We start from the raw sequence: 13,107 nt of genomic DNA, 5'->3' as shown, positions 1-13,107 counted from the left end.
AAGGGAAAAGTGCTTCCTATTTGCTCGAACCTGAGACCTTTAGATAAGTGTAGATCATGTGGCAAGGTTGCTATATTTCTTGTTGTCTGCAATGAAATCGCGCGTGTAGGGCTCATTGAGAGGGCAAGGCAATTCCCGACCATAATAAGCAACTCTAAAACCACTAGTTATATGCTAGGTCCTTTAAAATAATAATAATAATAATAATAATTATCCAGTTCAATAACTAAATCTTACGTTGTACAAAACATGCTCGGATAAAAGAGGAGAGTTGTGAATTAGCAGTCAGTCTAAAAATGAACAATCAAGATGATTATCTTAATACAGTTGATGTATGCATATGGGATTATGGGTAGATGTGCTGTTGAAGTTACAAGTTTGGCATAACTCAGTAGTTCGTTCCAAACCCTGTATTTGAATTAAGAAACTCACCTCATATTATCTATCTAGAATTCAATAAATAAAAAACAGTTGTGGTCTGGAATCTATAAACTTAAAAGTTTGAATCTGCCTTTGTGTCTGCAGCTTATCTAACATACTAGAATATTGGATACAACTGATTTATATAGTTGATCTTATTTAGTTTGAGATTGAGATGTAGTTGATCGATATATTTTAGTTCTATATCAAATCCAAGAACTCCTATATTTGGAATTGTACGTATTGTGAGGGATGACTTGGATTTCAATTAATTGACCCTCATCATCATAACCTCATGCAAACCGTGTTTGAAAATAACCTTGTGAGAAACAATGCATTTAGTTCAATTTCACAAACTACCAGGTTATAATCAAATAGCTATTTGAGTGCTTTTAACTCTTTAGCTCTAAACTACAATCTCAAAAAGACGTGAAAATGTGAGTACCTCAAAAGCCAACTAGGGTCATATATGTATATATATGTGTGTGTGTGTTAGGATACATGGACAGCACAAGTTTGGACCATTGTTGTCTAGTTGTATTATACACTTTGCATAGTTGTACTTTCCCCACCCCCCATTAAAAAGGTGAAGAAAACAGAAGACAGAAAGTAAAACCACCAAAAAACTATGAGGCGTAATCAATGAGTGAAAATTATGAGAAATCAAGGTTTAAGTTCTTGCAAGATTTTTTACTATTTGTCTAAAGTTTTGTTGGCAGCTGTGAAGCTAGAATTTTCGCTAAGCGTGTTCAAGAATTAATGTTTATAAAAGATAATATTTGACCTATATATACAATAAAATATAATTTTCTAGCAGAGGATTTTCAATTAACCACCTTTCGGCCTCTATATATAGCTCTCTGCCCATACGTTTTTTACGAAGTTACTTGTGACACATGCTGTAGAAGATAACAAGAATCCGGTAGAATAGTAAAAGTGCACAAATTGACGTGAATTTTGCCATAACAAGGTATCTAGTGAAATAGTAGAGGTGTGCAATGCTGAACTTATTAATTAGACAACTTACCATCTACTTTCCTTAGGCCCCCAACATTAATTATGCACCTCTAATCCTTTAATATTTCTTATCAACTTCACATTCTTTATTTTAGTAACCTTCCCCATATTTTCACACAAAAAAATAAAGCAAAGGGAAAAAACACAGAAAGAAGAAGAAAGAAAATGGAAGCTCCTCCAAAATATCAAAATATGTCATACTATGACCATGTCCAAAGCCGTCGTGAAGAAAAGGGGTGCCTCTATGCTTGGTTTGTATTTTAAAGAAAAAAGTAGTAGAGCTACATAAATCCCGGATCCTCTTTTTCAAGAACATTTTCTGGTATGTAGGACAAGAGTATTTAGAAGTTGAAATTATTGTTTGGACTTGAATATTACTGAAAAGAAAAGTTGTTTGTCTTGGAGTAAAGACCATAAATTATTATACTTGAAACACTCTAGTTTGAACCAGTTTTTTAATTTCAAATTCTCTATTTCAAGTTGAACTTAAAATAATGAACGAAACCGAAAAACAAGAATATTATTTGCGAATACTATGTATGGCCAAACGCTTACTAAGTGTGCATGCACTGAAATTCATTTATGTACAAAAGGCATAGCCAGTTCCAAATCGAATAAAAGGGGAAAGGTTTCAGTAAATTGACGGCTAGTGTAAACAGGTTTGATAGGCTGTACTAATCAAAATAGTCCTTATATTAAAATTTAGTCCATCCAATACAATGTTTGGTTACTCAATTCAATTTACTCATACCTAATACATGGATTACTTATCCAGGTATAGTTAAACTTGGTATAAGGAATCCCTTGGTTTCCTCGACCCCTAAAATGATTAAACTACCCCACAAACCCTTTTCCCAATTACATGAAATAGAAAATCCCACAAATATTCAAGGGTATAATTGTAAAGAAGATTTTGTATAGTTTGAAACCAAACACAAACTTAGATTATACATTGTATATCTAATTTTTAATACAATGAACCAAACACTTGATAAAAAAGAATCCCTGCATTACTAATCCCTGCATTACTTGTCTTCGTACCAAACGACCCCATAGTGTAACTATAGTGAACTTTTGAATGTTGAATTCCCTCTTAACTAATTTGAAATTGATGTATAATTGATTGATACATAAGTATCGTGTTCTAATGTTTTTTATTTTGTGGGAATTTTATAAATTGAAAATGCAGCATGTTCGCGTTGTGTTGTTGTTTCTGCTGTCACAAAAGGGTCTGTTGTTGTTGTTCTTGAAACACAATTAATCATCTGTGTTGGTGATTATGTTACTCAGATTCTTCAATATTATTATTTGATATGTGTGCGATCCTCCAAAAATTATGTATTTTTGTATAATTCGATACGGTTGCGACAATAGTTTTTAAGAATTCAAGCAAAGTAGATGCAGATTTATATGTTGATGTTTGCATGAAATGGGATGTCATATATAGCTACTGTTAATCCATTACACTATGTTTAATTCCTCCTACGCCAAGTGAACTTAATTTGTTCATTTGTTACACAATATCATTATGGGTTTATTCTAAACACGATCAATACAATTTAATTTGTTATAAAAAGGTACTTAAATAATATTTTAGGATACTAAATTCCACTTACTACGAAATAATTATCTTTAAAATAATCTGATAGTTTCTAGATGGTGATAGAATTTGAATTTTCAACTTTCTTGTTTTCGTTACACGTGAAATTTAAGATGTAGCACTGGCGAAAACATTCTTCAGAAAGAAGGTGTCCTTAATCTGACATAATTTTGCAGAAATGTTTTTTATGTGTGTAAATATATTCTTACAGAAATAGTATTATTCCAAACACTATTTGAAAATAAACAAAAAAGTGAATATCAAATTTAGACCGGAAGTAAAAGTGTAAAACCTTAAACTCATCAATCATCATAGTCTTACGCACAAATTACCCAAATTACCCCATTAACAAGTCGAATTGTGACAATAGGCCGACACCACTTGCACAAAATCTTGTGTACACCACTGACCTAGAGTCAGTATAGTTCAAATTAAGTACTAATTTTATTAAACATATACATGTTAAATGTTTTTCTGGACATGCATACATAATTCAAACTGAAAGTAATGGATCCAGCTAAACCCACTCGATCAACCTCTAGATTGTATCAGGGATGAAACGATCTTTCAAAGCATTAAAGATCTTTTTATTAATTTCTTCTTGTGGAGGCAAAGGTCGTGGGTTTCTGAGGCAATCAACAAATCTCCTTACACAATTGTAGATAGGTCGACACCAAAGTAGAAGAATTCCTATTTGTCCAATGACTCCACCTGTGAAAGCAACAATACTTAAGGGCTCCATGCTCGCAGAATTCCTTCTTTCTTGTTATAACAAGTTAAATTACACTGAAAAAATAAAAAAATTACGCTGCCAATATATATAAGTGGAATACTTGATTTTAAGATGAGAGAGCTTGTTACATTGAAATCAAAGAAAGTTTTAGTTGGTGTTATTATACTTACTGAATTAAAGAAACGTTATTTAGTAACGTTCTGAATTTATTTCATTGCCCATAGTAATTTACTCTTTGAAGAAACGGCTAGATGTGCGCCATCAAATTTGTGTGTATTAACTTAGTTCATGCATATTAATTTAGAGGCTTTTAACATAGCCATGGAATTTGTGTAAGATGATTTATTGAATACGTTAATTGAACTTCTTTTTTATTGTTTTCATTAATTGCAATTAAGAGGTGCTAGTTTTTATTGCCTATGAGCTCTTGTTATCTGATAGTGGTTTATAGCCAAGCTTTTGAAAGATTCTTATTATTGAATAAAAGTATTTATTATAGAGAATGAAGCTGCTCGGCTAAGCTTTTGGTGAAGAAATAAGTGTATTTGAATTATAGCAGAATCAGTTTCCCAACTTTTTAAGCAGAAGCTGAAAAACCAACTTCTCTAAAATAAGGTTTTTCATTGGAGCAATGATAGGAAGTTAAAAGTCGAGATAGTTTGTGAAGAAACATATTTTTTGCCCAAAACCAAAAATAAGGGTGGTCCTTTTTTTCCTTTTGGTTAAAAGAATTCCTTGAAAACTATTTTTTAGCACAAAATACCTACTTGTAAGTGTTTTAACAGTGGCGTAAGTGATAATTTAGACAGAGTATAAAGAATTATTAGTCAGTAGAGAGGTTAAACATGTCATGTTAAGATCTTTTAGAGCAGTTTCTTTTTTAAGTTCAAACAGCTTCGAGGCAGTTCTCCAAAAAAACATTTTGGAGGCATAACAAAATGTTTTTGGGTTATAGAGGTCCTTTCTTAACATATACGCACCTCAATTATTTCATTTGGTACCTGTTGTCGCTACCTCCCACCAACATGTATGTCGAGTAGTCTATCTATTATTACTTAAGTAGAAGAGAAGAACTCATCTAAACGTTTTTTGTTTCTACGAAAATTTGAATTTTGATCTCCTATCAGTAGATGTAAGTGATATTACTAAGAAACTCGCTCTGTTCTTGCCTAGCGGGCAAGTTTTTAATTCCATTAAAAGGATGGTTCATTCGAATCAACATAACAGTCTAATTACTTACTTAGAATCCACATTGTATATGTAAAGAGGCTAACTTGTATCGAGATTAGTGAGGTAAGCGCTAGTTTAGGTGTGTAACTGATAATCCGAAACAAGTCTAGAGGATACTTACACCTTTTCCCGTCCAATAAATCACGAGCAAGAGCAGAGAAACCCAATCTTGAACTATGAGAATTTGCTTTTGATAACAAAACCAAACAAATTATAAAACACATTTCCCCACAATCACTGAGATACCGTTTCTCAGTATATAATAAGACAACCGTAATTTACAATATCTGAACGGCGTAAAATTCCTGAACATATATATAAAGCTAGTTGAGACCTCTTATCTTACATCTTTCTACAATATTTTCTAAATTCAAATCAAGGAACTCCCAAAAAAAAAAAAAAAAAAAAGGGAAGGGGCACTAACTCTATGCGGAGAAGGATAGAGGGACGGCCCCATTATCCACCTGTACTTTGCAGGTTGTCTTGTAATGTCCAGTTTGATTGCACTTACTACAACGGACAGTATGCTTCTCACGATTAAGATCTTCCACGCATAACCGCTTCTTCTCAGGTCGTCCAGGCGGTCGACGAAACTTGGGTGGTCGGACTAGTCGGGTTCTTGACCATTCAAGTTTATCAGGGATAGGGTGTATCTCTTTACTATAACTCTCGCGATAACTAGCTGCAGTGAAATATTTCTCTGTAAAGGCATACACATCCTTTTTACATGATATTAGAGCAGCAACAGCATGAGAACACGGTACCCGATACAACTGCCAATCCCGACAGGAACAAGATCGAGTACCTGTATTCACAATGTGGGACCGCTCTGCTGAGATAACTTCAAATTCAACTTCATCTGACCTTAGCACTTGATACGTGGACGCATGAGTTCTTGCTTCCATAATGCGTTTCTCAGCAGATGGAGCAAGGGTAGAACTCCATGTACTACTCCTTGATCGCCGGAGCTGAAACTCTTCCATCAACTTACAGTGAATCCGTTTAATCACCTGAATAATAGGAAGCTCTCGTGCTTCAAGAATCCATCTATTGAACTCATTAATATTTGAAGAGAAATGACCATATCTTGTTCCGTCAAAATGTATTAATGCCCAGCGTGAAGGAGGATACTGTTGAAGCCACGTCGCTGCATCTGAAGAAACCTCCTCAATTTCAGCCATTTTCTCTTTAAACACCGTTGTGGTCGTAGAATATGCGGCTTTCCACAGGAGTTGTACAAGCCTTGAATTCTTGAACTCTTTACTGATGCTTTCACTCAGATACTGCATACAAATTGTATGACAAGAAGAGGAAAAATTCCTTTTAACAGCATCTGCAATACTTTTCTGTCCATCAGACATAAATGTAAATCGTGGTATATTCTCAGTGCTCATTTCGAATGCTTTCCGCAACTCCAACACGAACCACATCCAGCTATCATCATTTTCTTCATTGACAACACCAAAAGCAAGGGGAAATACTCCACCGTCAGCATCAAAAGAAGTTGCTGATAGTAAAGTACCTAAGTATTTGCTCTTAAGCTGCATAGCGCCAAGACAAATAACAGGCAAGCAACCATTCAGGAACCCATGAAGAGAAGCATAAAAAGCGATGAAAAACCTCTGAAACCGATTATCTGAACCAGCTGTAAAAACCTCAGCATGACTTCCAGGATTTGTCTTCTTGATTTGCTCACAATATGCAGGTAACAGACAGTACCCTTCTTCTGAAGATCCATATATAGTTTGCAGCCCTCTTTCCTTGGCCCTCCAGGCTTGCTTATATGGTATAGTTATCCCATACTGCTTATAAATATCATGCAAAATGTCTTTTGGCTTGTAATTTATGTTATCACGCAAACGCTCCTCTATGAAGTTCACTATCCAATCAACAGAAGCCAGATGATGTCCATTTGCATTTTTCCCACAGGTATGTGTCCCCTCAAGGCTTCTTATAGTAAAGGTAGGAACATTGGGAAGCTTAATAGCACGAATACGCCATGGACAACCTTCTGAGGCACATTTTGCAATGTAGCGAATCAGGTCACTTTTTACTATGCGGAGCTCAAAATGTTGTGCAATAGCAGCCTCTTTAATTGCACTGCGGAAGGCCTTGACATCAGGAAACTCTTGGCCGACAAAGATTTTTTGATCCTCCATGGAATAGAAGTTTATGAGATCGCCACTTTTAAATAGCTGAAGTCCCCACTTAACTTACTGGGAGTTGACATGAGAAGGAACTGAAGAAAGAAGCGAATGTATCCAAACCTGAACATTCAAGGGGCAATTTCATTAGAATGAGCGAGCAGTTGGAAAATGCGCAAATCTTTCACGAATCCTCTCAACCCTTGATCAGAAAGGGCCAAACGTGTTAGATGCTTCAGCAGTGTAGGGTGAAAAATGTGCTGATGGAAAATGTTAGCAATCATATACATCAAACAATGTGACCTCTTCTTGACCTAGTTACTAGGACAGGTTAATGTCGTCATCGATACGTGCAGGTATAACAGCTGTACAGGATAATAATTATTTTCTAAACCGCTTTCAGTAATCCGTCTTGTGAGCTCGTTTACATATTTATGTATCAATATGCACTGCCCAGAAAAGGGAAAATTCCTGTATCTATACGTAGTGGAAACAGTCTAGCATTTCACGTACCCGAATGGAGAAACAAATATCTGAACTACTAAAACCCTGATACGTTTTTTGGCGGGGTAAAGGTGGGTGGAGGGTTTTGGTGGGGTTTGGGGGGGGGGGGGGGGGGGGGCGGTAAGTGATCTTCATCAGAAGCAAACCGAACAAGGAAATTAATCCACCTACAAAAGGTATACATGACCCATAGAGATTTTGTTTTTCTTAAGAAAAAAAAGGTAACAATAACCCTATTTTTGGCATCAACTTACAGTGGAACAGAACGCAACCTTATACAACAACAACATAACCAGTGTGGTGTGTATGCAGCCTTACTCCTACCTTGTGGAGGTAGAGAGGCTGTTTCTGAAAGACCCTCGGCTCAAATAAAGCAGTATAAAGCAAGTTTGAAAAGGGAAGAACGTAAACCTTATAAAACCAAAAAATAAAAATTGAAAATAAACAGAGTTATTTGTGGGAAATGTTGCTCGGACTCGGGTGCGGGTATCGGATACGGGTACGGATCGAGAGGTCGGATTCGGCATGATCTAAATTTTAAGATTCGTGGGTATGGATCCGAGTACGGATACGGGTGCGGGGATTCGGCAAAAAATAATTCAAAATTCTAATAATATAGCTACAATAGTATGCAAAAAATAATTCAAAACTCTTATGATAATTTTTTAATTTAAAAGTTCATTGGGTATATGCAGGTCATTAGTGTGTGTTTTTACTTTTTTTATAAAATAAGGGACAAAATTTGGATGAAGTAATATTGTACTAAATAATGTGCACGTGGACTATCCATATACCAAGTGTTTCAGAATTGATACCAAAAAAAACTCGTTTTGCACTTAAAGAACAAAAAGAAACTCAAGTCGTCTTCCCCAATTGGTTGACCTAGTCATCTTCCCCAATTTCTTTAAACTCTTTCTTCTTCCCAATAACCATGAAAATCGAAATAGGAAGAACTATGGACCTATTCAAGCCCTTCCCAACTGCTGCATATACACAAGGCAAGTTCATCACTCTGCAATTGGTTTAACTCTCTGTTTTTTTCAATTTGGCCTGCTATATGAAGCAAACAATGTTGAAGACATCTGAAACAGAGATAAAGAGACTAGTTAAATTTTCTACATAATATTGAAGTTATGCCATTCCATGTCTTCAAATCTCTACTTTTTGTTATCTTGGGAAATCATAATCTCAAAATTTTTCTCTAATTTGGTCATGAATTTTGGTCAAAGTATCCAATCTCCATTGACCGGATCTGACACGAATTCCGTACCCAAACCCGTGTCGGTGTCGTGTCGACACGGGTACGGCGGCAAAAGTGCCGGGTCCGAGCAACATAGGGAAATACAGTATTTGCAAACTACCATATTTAACTGAGATTTATTTCTTGATTATATCATCAAAATACACAGCCCAAAAAACCTTGGACAAATTCACAAATATTAGAAACATTTAGGCAGATTAAGAAGCAAACACCCCTAAATGACGCTCCACCAGTGTTATCAAAAGCCAAAGGCGCAAAAAAGCTCTAAAGTTAGCTGGGACTTTAAGTGCAAAGCACAATTAAAGCGCGGGCTTTAATGAAAAAAGGCACAACGGTGCAAAATAATAAGCATATAAATTGTAAAAACATAACGATAGAGTAAAATATCAATTATCTGGTGAAGAAATTTCTTCAAGAGAGGCTAATTGGCAAGGAAAAGTATGTCTTAGAGCCTTGATGATGACACTGAAGCGCACATAAAGCAAGGCGAAGCGCTCAACATGTTTTGAGCCTTGCCTCAGGGCTTAAGCGCGCCTTTGACAACACTGCGCTCCACAGTCCCAGGGCTCTTAAGGAAAATGTAGCTTGCAGACAAAAAAGGAATTCACATCTATCAAGTCCTCAGTTATTAAAATCCACACATCTCCCAAACCATCTCTCTGAGAAAAATAGGCGTTCACAACCTTGGCCATGACTCTATGTAACAGCATTAAGAATATCACAATATCACTGTTTGAGAGAAGGAAGATTTCAGTCAATAAATATATCAGTTTGACCTCTCTACTTTTATGACAAGGGATATCACTCGGCTGTAGGGTTTGCAGGCTTAGTCTTCGTCCGAACTGTATGTCTCATAGATTTGTAAGAGCATTTATTCACTCAAAATGAAAGAACAATTTTTTATAAGAAGAAAAAAATGAAAAGAGCAGTTCTTTGCACATAATGCAAAAGCTCTATCCGAAAACATGATATCATGTCTAATATCATATGTATTATTTGGCTATAAAAGAGACCCCTATGAGACTTTGGAACAGATATTCAACTTTCTAAGCATACTGGAATTCAAAAATGACAAACAAATGAAATCACTTCATATGTCCAAATAAAAGTGACATACTGAAACTATATACATTTCATTAAACGCAAGCAAGAAAGCCATAAACGTGAACATAGAGTAAATACAACGGGCTGCGAGGTGATGACCCGTTGCATAATCCCAAATCATATAATACTCCCGCTAACGCTCTTCAGACATAAAATCTAGTAGAATAGAGAAATACTATATCCACATTAAAGATGGAAACGATTAATCTTTTGCTTTATATATTTCAACAATCTGGGATTTATAATGATAGACTGATGAATATTTCCTACAATCAAAGAAACCCTCTATCCCATTTTATATGCCACTCTTTCCTTTTTAGTCAGTCCCAAAAAGAAACCCTGTTTTTACTCTTTTTTTCACTTTCAGTACATTCAAACAACTAAATATATTTCTAGTTACTATGGCCAAACACAACTCCATCTTCAACTCCAACCTCAAAAATTCCAAATAAAGTGAAAAATATTTGTTTTCTATGGTCAAACGCCTGCTAAGTGGCCGTTTGGCCCCATGAATATTCTTTACTTTTCCCGGAATTCGAAAAACACCAAAAGTTGTTTTCACTCCGAATCACTCACAAAAATTCAAAAACAACTCCAATTTGTATTCATGGTCAAACACAACTCCAATTTCCAAATACCACCATTTTTCATTTTGAAAACACAAACCACTTATTTCAAATACTCACAATTTTCATGGCCAAACGGTCCCTAATATAAACTGCTAAATTCTTCGCAAACTAGAAAATTAGTACTCCATCCGCCCCAATTTATGGGATACTTTTCGCTTTTCAAGAGTCAATTGTATTAGATTAACTCAATATTTTAATACTAAAATTTATATATTTGAAAACTACACGTAAAGTACTACTATAAAGTTACGACTTTTCTCATATCAATTTGGTGACAAAAATAACATTTTCAATTGGTAATAGTTTCAATTAACTAATTTTAAAAAGGTAAACAGTAAAAGAAATCCGGTAAAATTGTGAGCATTTTACCATAATCGGAGAAATATACGGCGGCGATAAGCTGAGAAATCAGTAAAATTGGCAGATTGCGGAGGTTGATTTGGGAATTTCCGATATCTCGAAACCCTAATTTGATGTTCACTGAGAAGAAGGAAAATATTTGTGCTTGACCCGTATATTGCAGTTATTGAAAAAGACAAATTTACCCCATTGTTTTTGGGCAAAAGAGTCAAAAATGCCCCCTCTATATACTCTGTTACAAATTTGGGTCAAAATACCCCTTAATGAAAATCCTCAAATCTCCAAATTCCCCAAAATAACTCGATTTCATTTTTAAATCCGCTCCATTTAAATTTGACCCAACTACATAAAAAAAACAATTGCGACCAACTTGTTCCCGAATCCTGGAGCCACTAGGCACAGGAGCGGGTAACCCATATGAGTTTTTTATTTAGTTGGTCGGGTTTAAATGGAGCTGGTTTAAAAATAAAATTGTATTATATTGGATATTTTTGTTAAGATAGGGTATATTTGAAAATTTTAATGACGGAATAGGTATTTTTATATCAAAATTTGTAATGAAGTATATTTTTAGCCCTTTTCCCAAAGGAGATGGATATTTTTAATCCTTTTACCCTTGTTTTATTTTATCCATTCGTGTAACTAAATTGAGTATCATATTTTAAAAGATTTTTTTTTTTTTACCACAAAAATATCCTGCAAGTCCAAAAGTCCAAACCTTTCAAGAGGGGGTTGTTTGTGTGTGTGTGGGGAGGGGGGTATTGTAGTAACTAAGGCTGTCAAATATGGCCCAAATGATGATGACCCGGCCAATCTTCCAAAATTTTCATTTTTTTGCGCGGATTGTCTTTTTTTTTTGGGGGGGGGGGGGGGGTGGTCTTTAATTTTTGTCCCTCAAATTGGTGGTCTTTAATTTTTGTCCTTCGCCTAATACCAGGAGGTTCTACATTTGAATCCCAGCTTAATAAAAAAATAAAAAAAAATTGTAAGGCAGAGGTTTCGATTCAAAAGGCAGAATTTTGCCTTCAAAACTCTGCCCCATCAGGCATAATTTGCCTGCAAAGAAGAAATTTTGTAAGGCAGAGGTTTCGATTCTTCTTTTTCATTTTTATTTTTATTGTGTATACACTTTTCTTGTATCCTGTGTCTTTTAAGTTTGTGGTGTTTTTGATATGAAGTAAAGATTTTTCTCGAATTTTTTTTTTCTCGAAAATATTTTCCGCTAAAAATGATTTCTTCAAAAATATTTTTCACGAAAAATTCGCGAATTTTTTCTAGAAAATAGACGCTTCAAAAAAACTGGGTCAATTTGGGCAGGTGATGACCCAACTCATTTTTAAGCCCATTTCAGCTCAAGTAACTTTTGGGTCAATATTAGCCCAATTCATTTATCACCTCAGCACATTTTGATTGGGCTAATTTCAGCCCAACCCACCCATTTAACACCCCTACTAGTACCCATTCTAGTTTAAATAATTAGTCACATTCCGTTCTTGGGATGTGAAAATTAAGTAATTATAGTACTACTAATATGCTTCATAGAGAATATAATAGTAGTATATGATAATAAGATTCGAGGAAAAACGAAGTGGGTTAAAGTACTTTATCCTTTTTGTTTCAAAAAGTATTCTTGTATTATCGTCTAAAGAATTTGATTCAATGTTTCCCCAAATTAGGATTCATACTTTGATATTTAGAAGTAAAATGAGAAATTCTATCAATCAACTCTCATAATGGAATGATTGAGATACTATACCTTTAACCATCAGTTTTGGGTTTGAAATTTGATAATGGAGAAAATTAAAAATTCTAATAGAGAGTGTTTACTCTTTACTCTTTAGTTTGTTATACACAAAAAACTGCCAAATATTAGAAATTTTAAATAATTAAATTTTCCTTTCTAGAAATTCATCCCTAATAGTAACTTTTTTTCCTTTTTTTTTTTTTTTGACACAAGACATAAATAGACCCTTAAATTTGGCCTCAGTTGACAAGTATGTCTTCCAACTTTAGGTGTACACAAGTAGACACTTTAATTGTTTTCACTTTGTCAGTTGAACACTCTAACTTACAAAATGATCATATAGATACCTCCAAATTTTATC

At 34.8% G+C, this 13,107-nt stretch overlaps 1 protein-coding gene and 1 long non-coding RNA gene across 2 annotated transcripts; one reads left to right on the top strand and one right to left on the bottom strand.

Annotated features, from left to right (window-relative positions):
• Nucleotides 1–1,406: 1,406 nt before the first annotated feature.
• LOC132638765 (uncharacterized) lies at nucleotides 1,407–3,028 on the top strand. Its single transcript, XR_009581879.1, has 2 exons — nucleotides 1,407–1,688; nucleotides 2,627–3,028. It is a non-coding gene; the product is annotated as an uncharacterized LOC132638765 (long non-coding RNA).
• A 2,124-nt stretch (nucleotides 3,029–5,152) lies between these two features.
• On the bottom strand, nucleotides 5,153–11,176 carry LOC132636765 (uncharacterized). Its single transcript, XM_060353791.1, has 2 exons — nucleotides 11,012–11,176; nucleotides 5,153–7,267 (listed from the first exon to the last, which is right to left on the bottom strand). The coding sequence occupies exon 2, from the start codon at nucleotides 7,157–7,159 to the stop codon at nucleotides 5,426–5,428; it is 1,734 nt and encodes a 577-aa protein (XP_060209774.1). The 5' UTR covers nucleotides 7,160–7,267; nucleotides 11,012–11,176; the 3' UTR covers nucleotides 5,153–5,425.
• Nucleotides 11,177–13,107: the final 1,931 nt, after the last annotated feature.

Source organism: Lycium barbarum, chromosome 4, assembly GCF_019175385.1.
Source record: "Lycium barbarum isolate Lr01 chromosome 4, ASM1917538v2, whole genome shotgun sequence".
Lineage (NCBI taxonomy): Eukaryota > Viridiplantae > Streptophyta > Magnoliopsida > Solanales > Solanaceae > Lycium > Lycium barbarum.
The sequence above is the reverse complement of the archived record's forward strand: the minus strand, read 5'-3'. Positions and strand labels throughout refer to the sequence as shown.

Excerpts from the sequence above, each read along its gene's own strand:
- LOC132636765 (XM_060353791.1), bottom strand. The coding sequence starts at position 7,159 with ATGGAGGATCAAAAAATCTTTGTCGGCCAAGAGTTTCCTGATGTCAAG.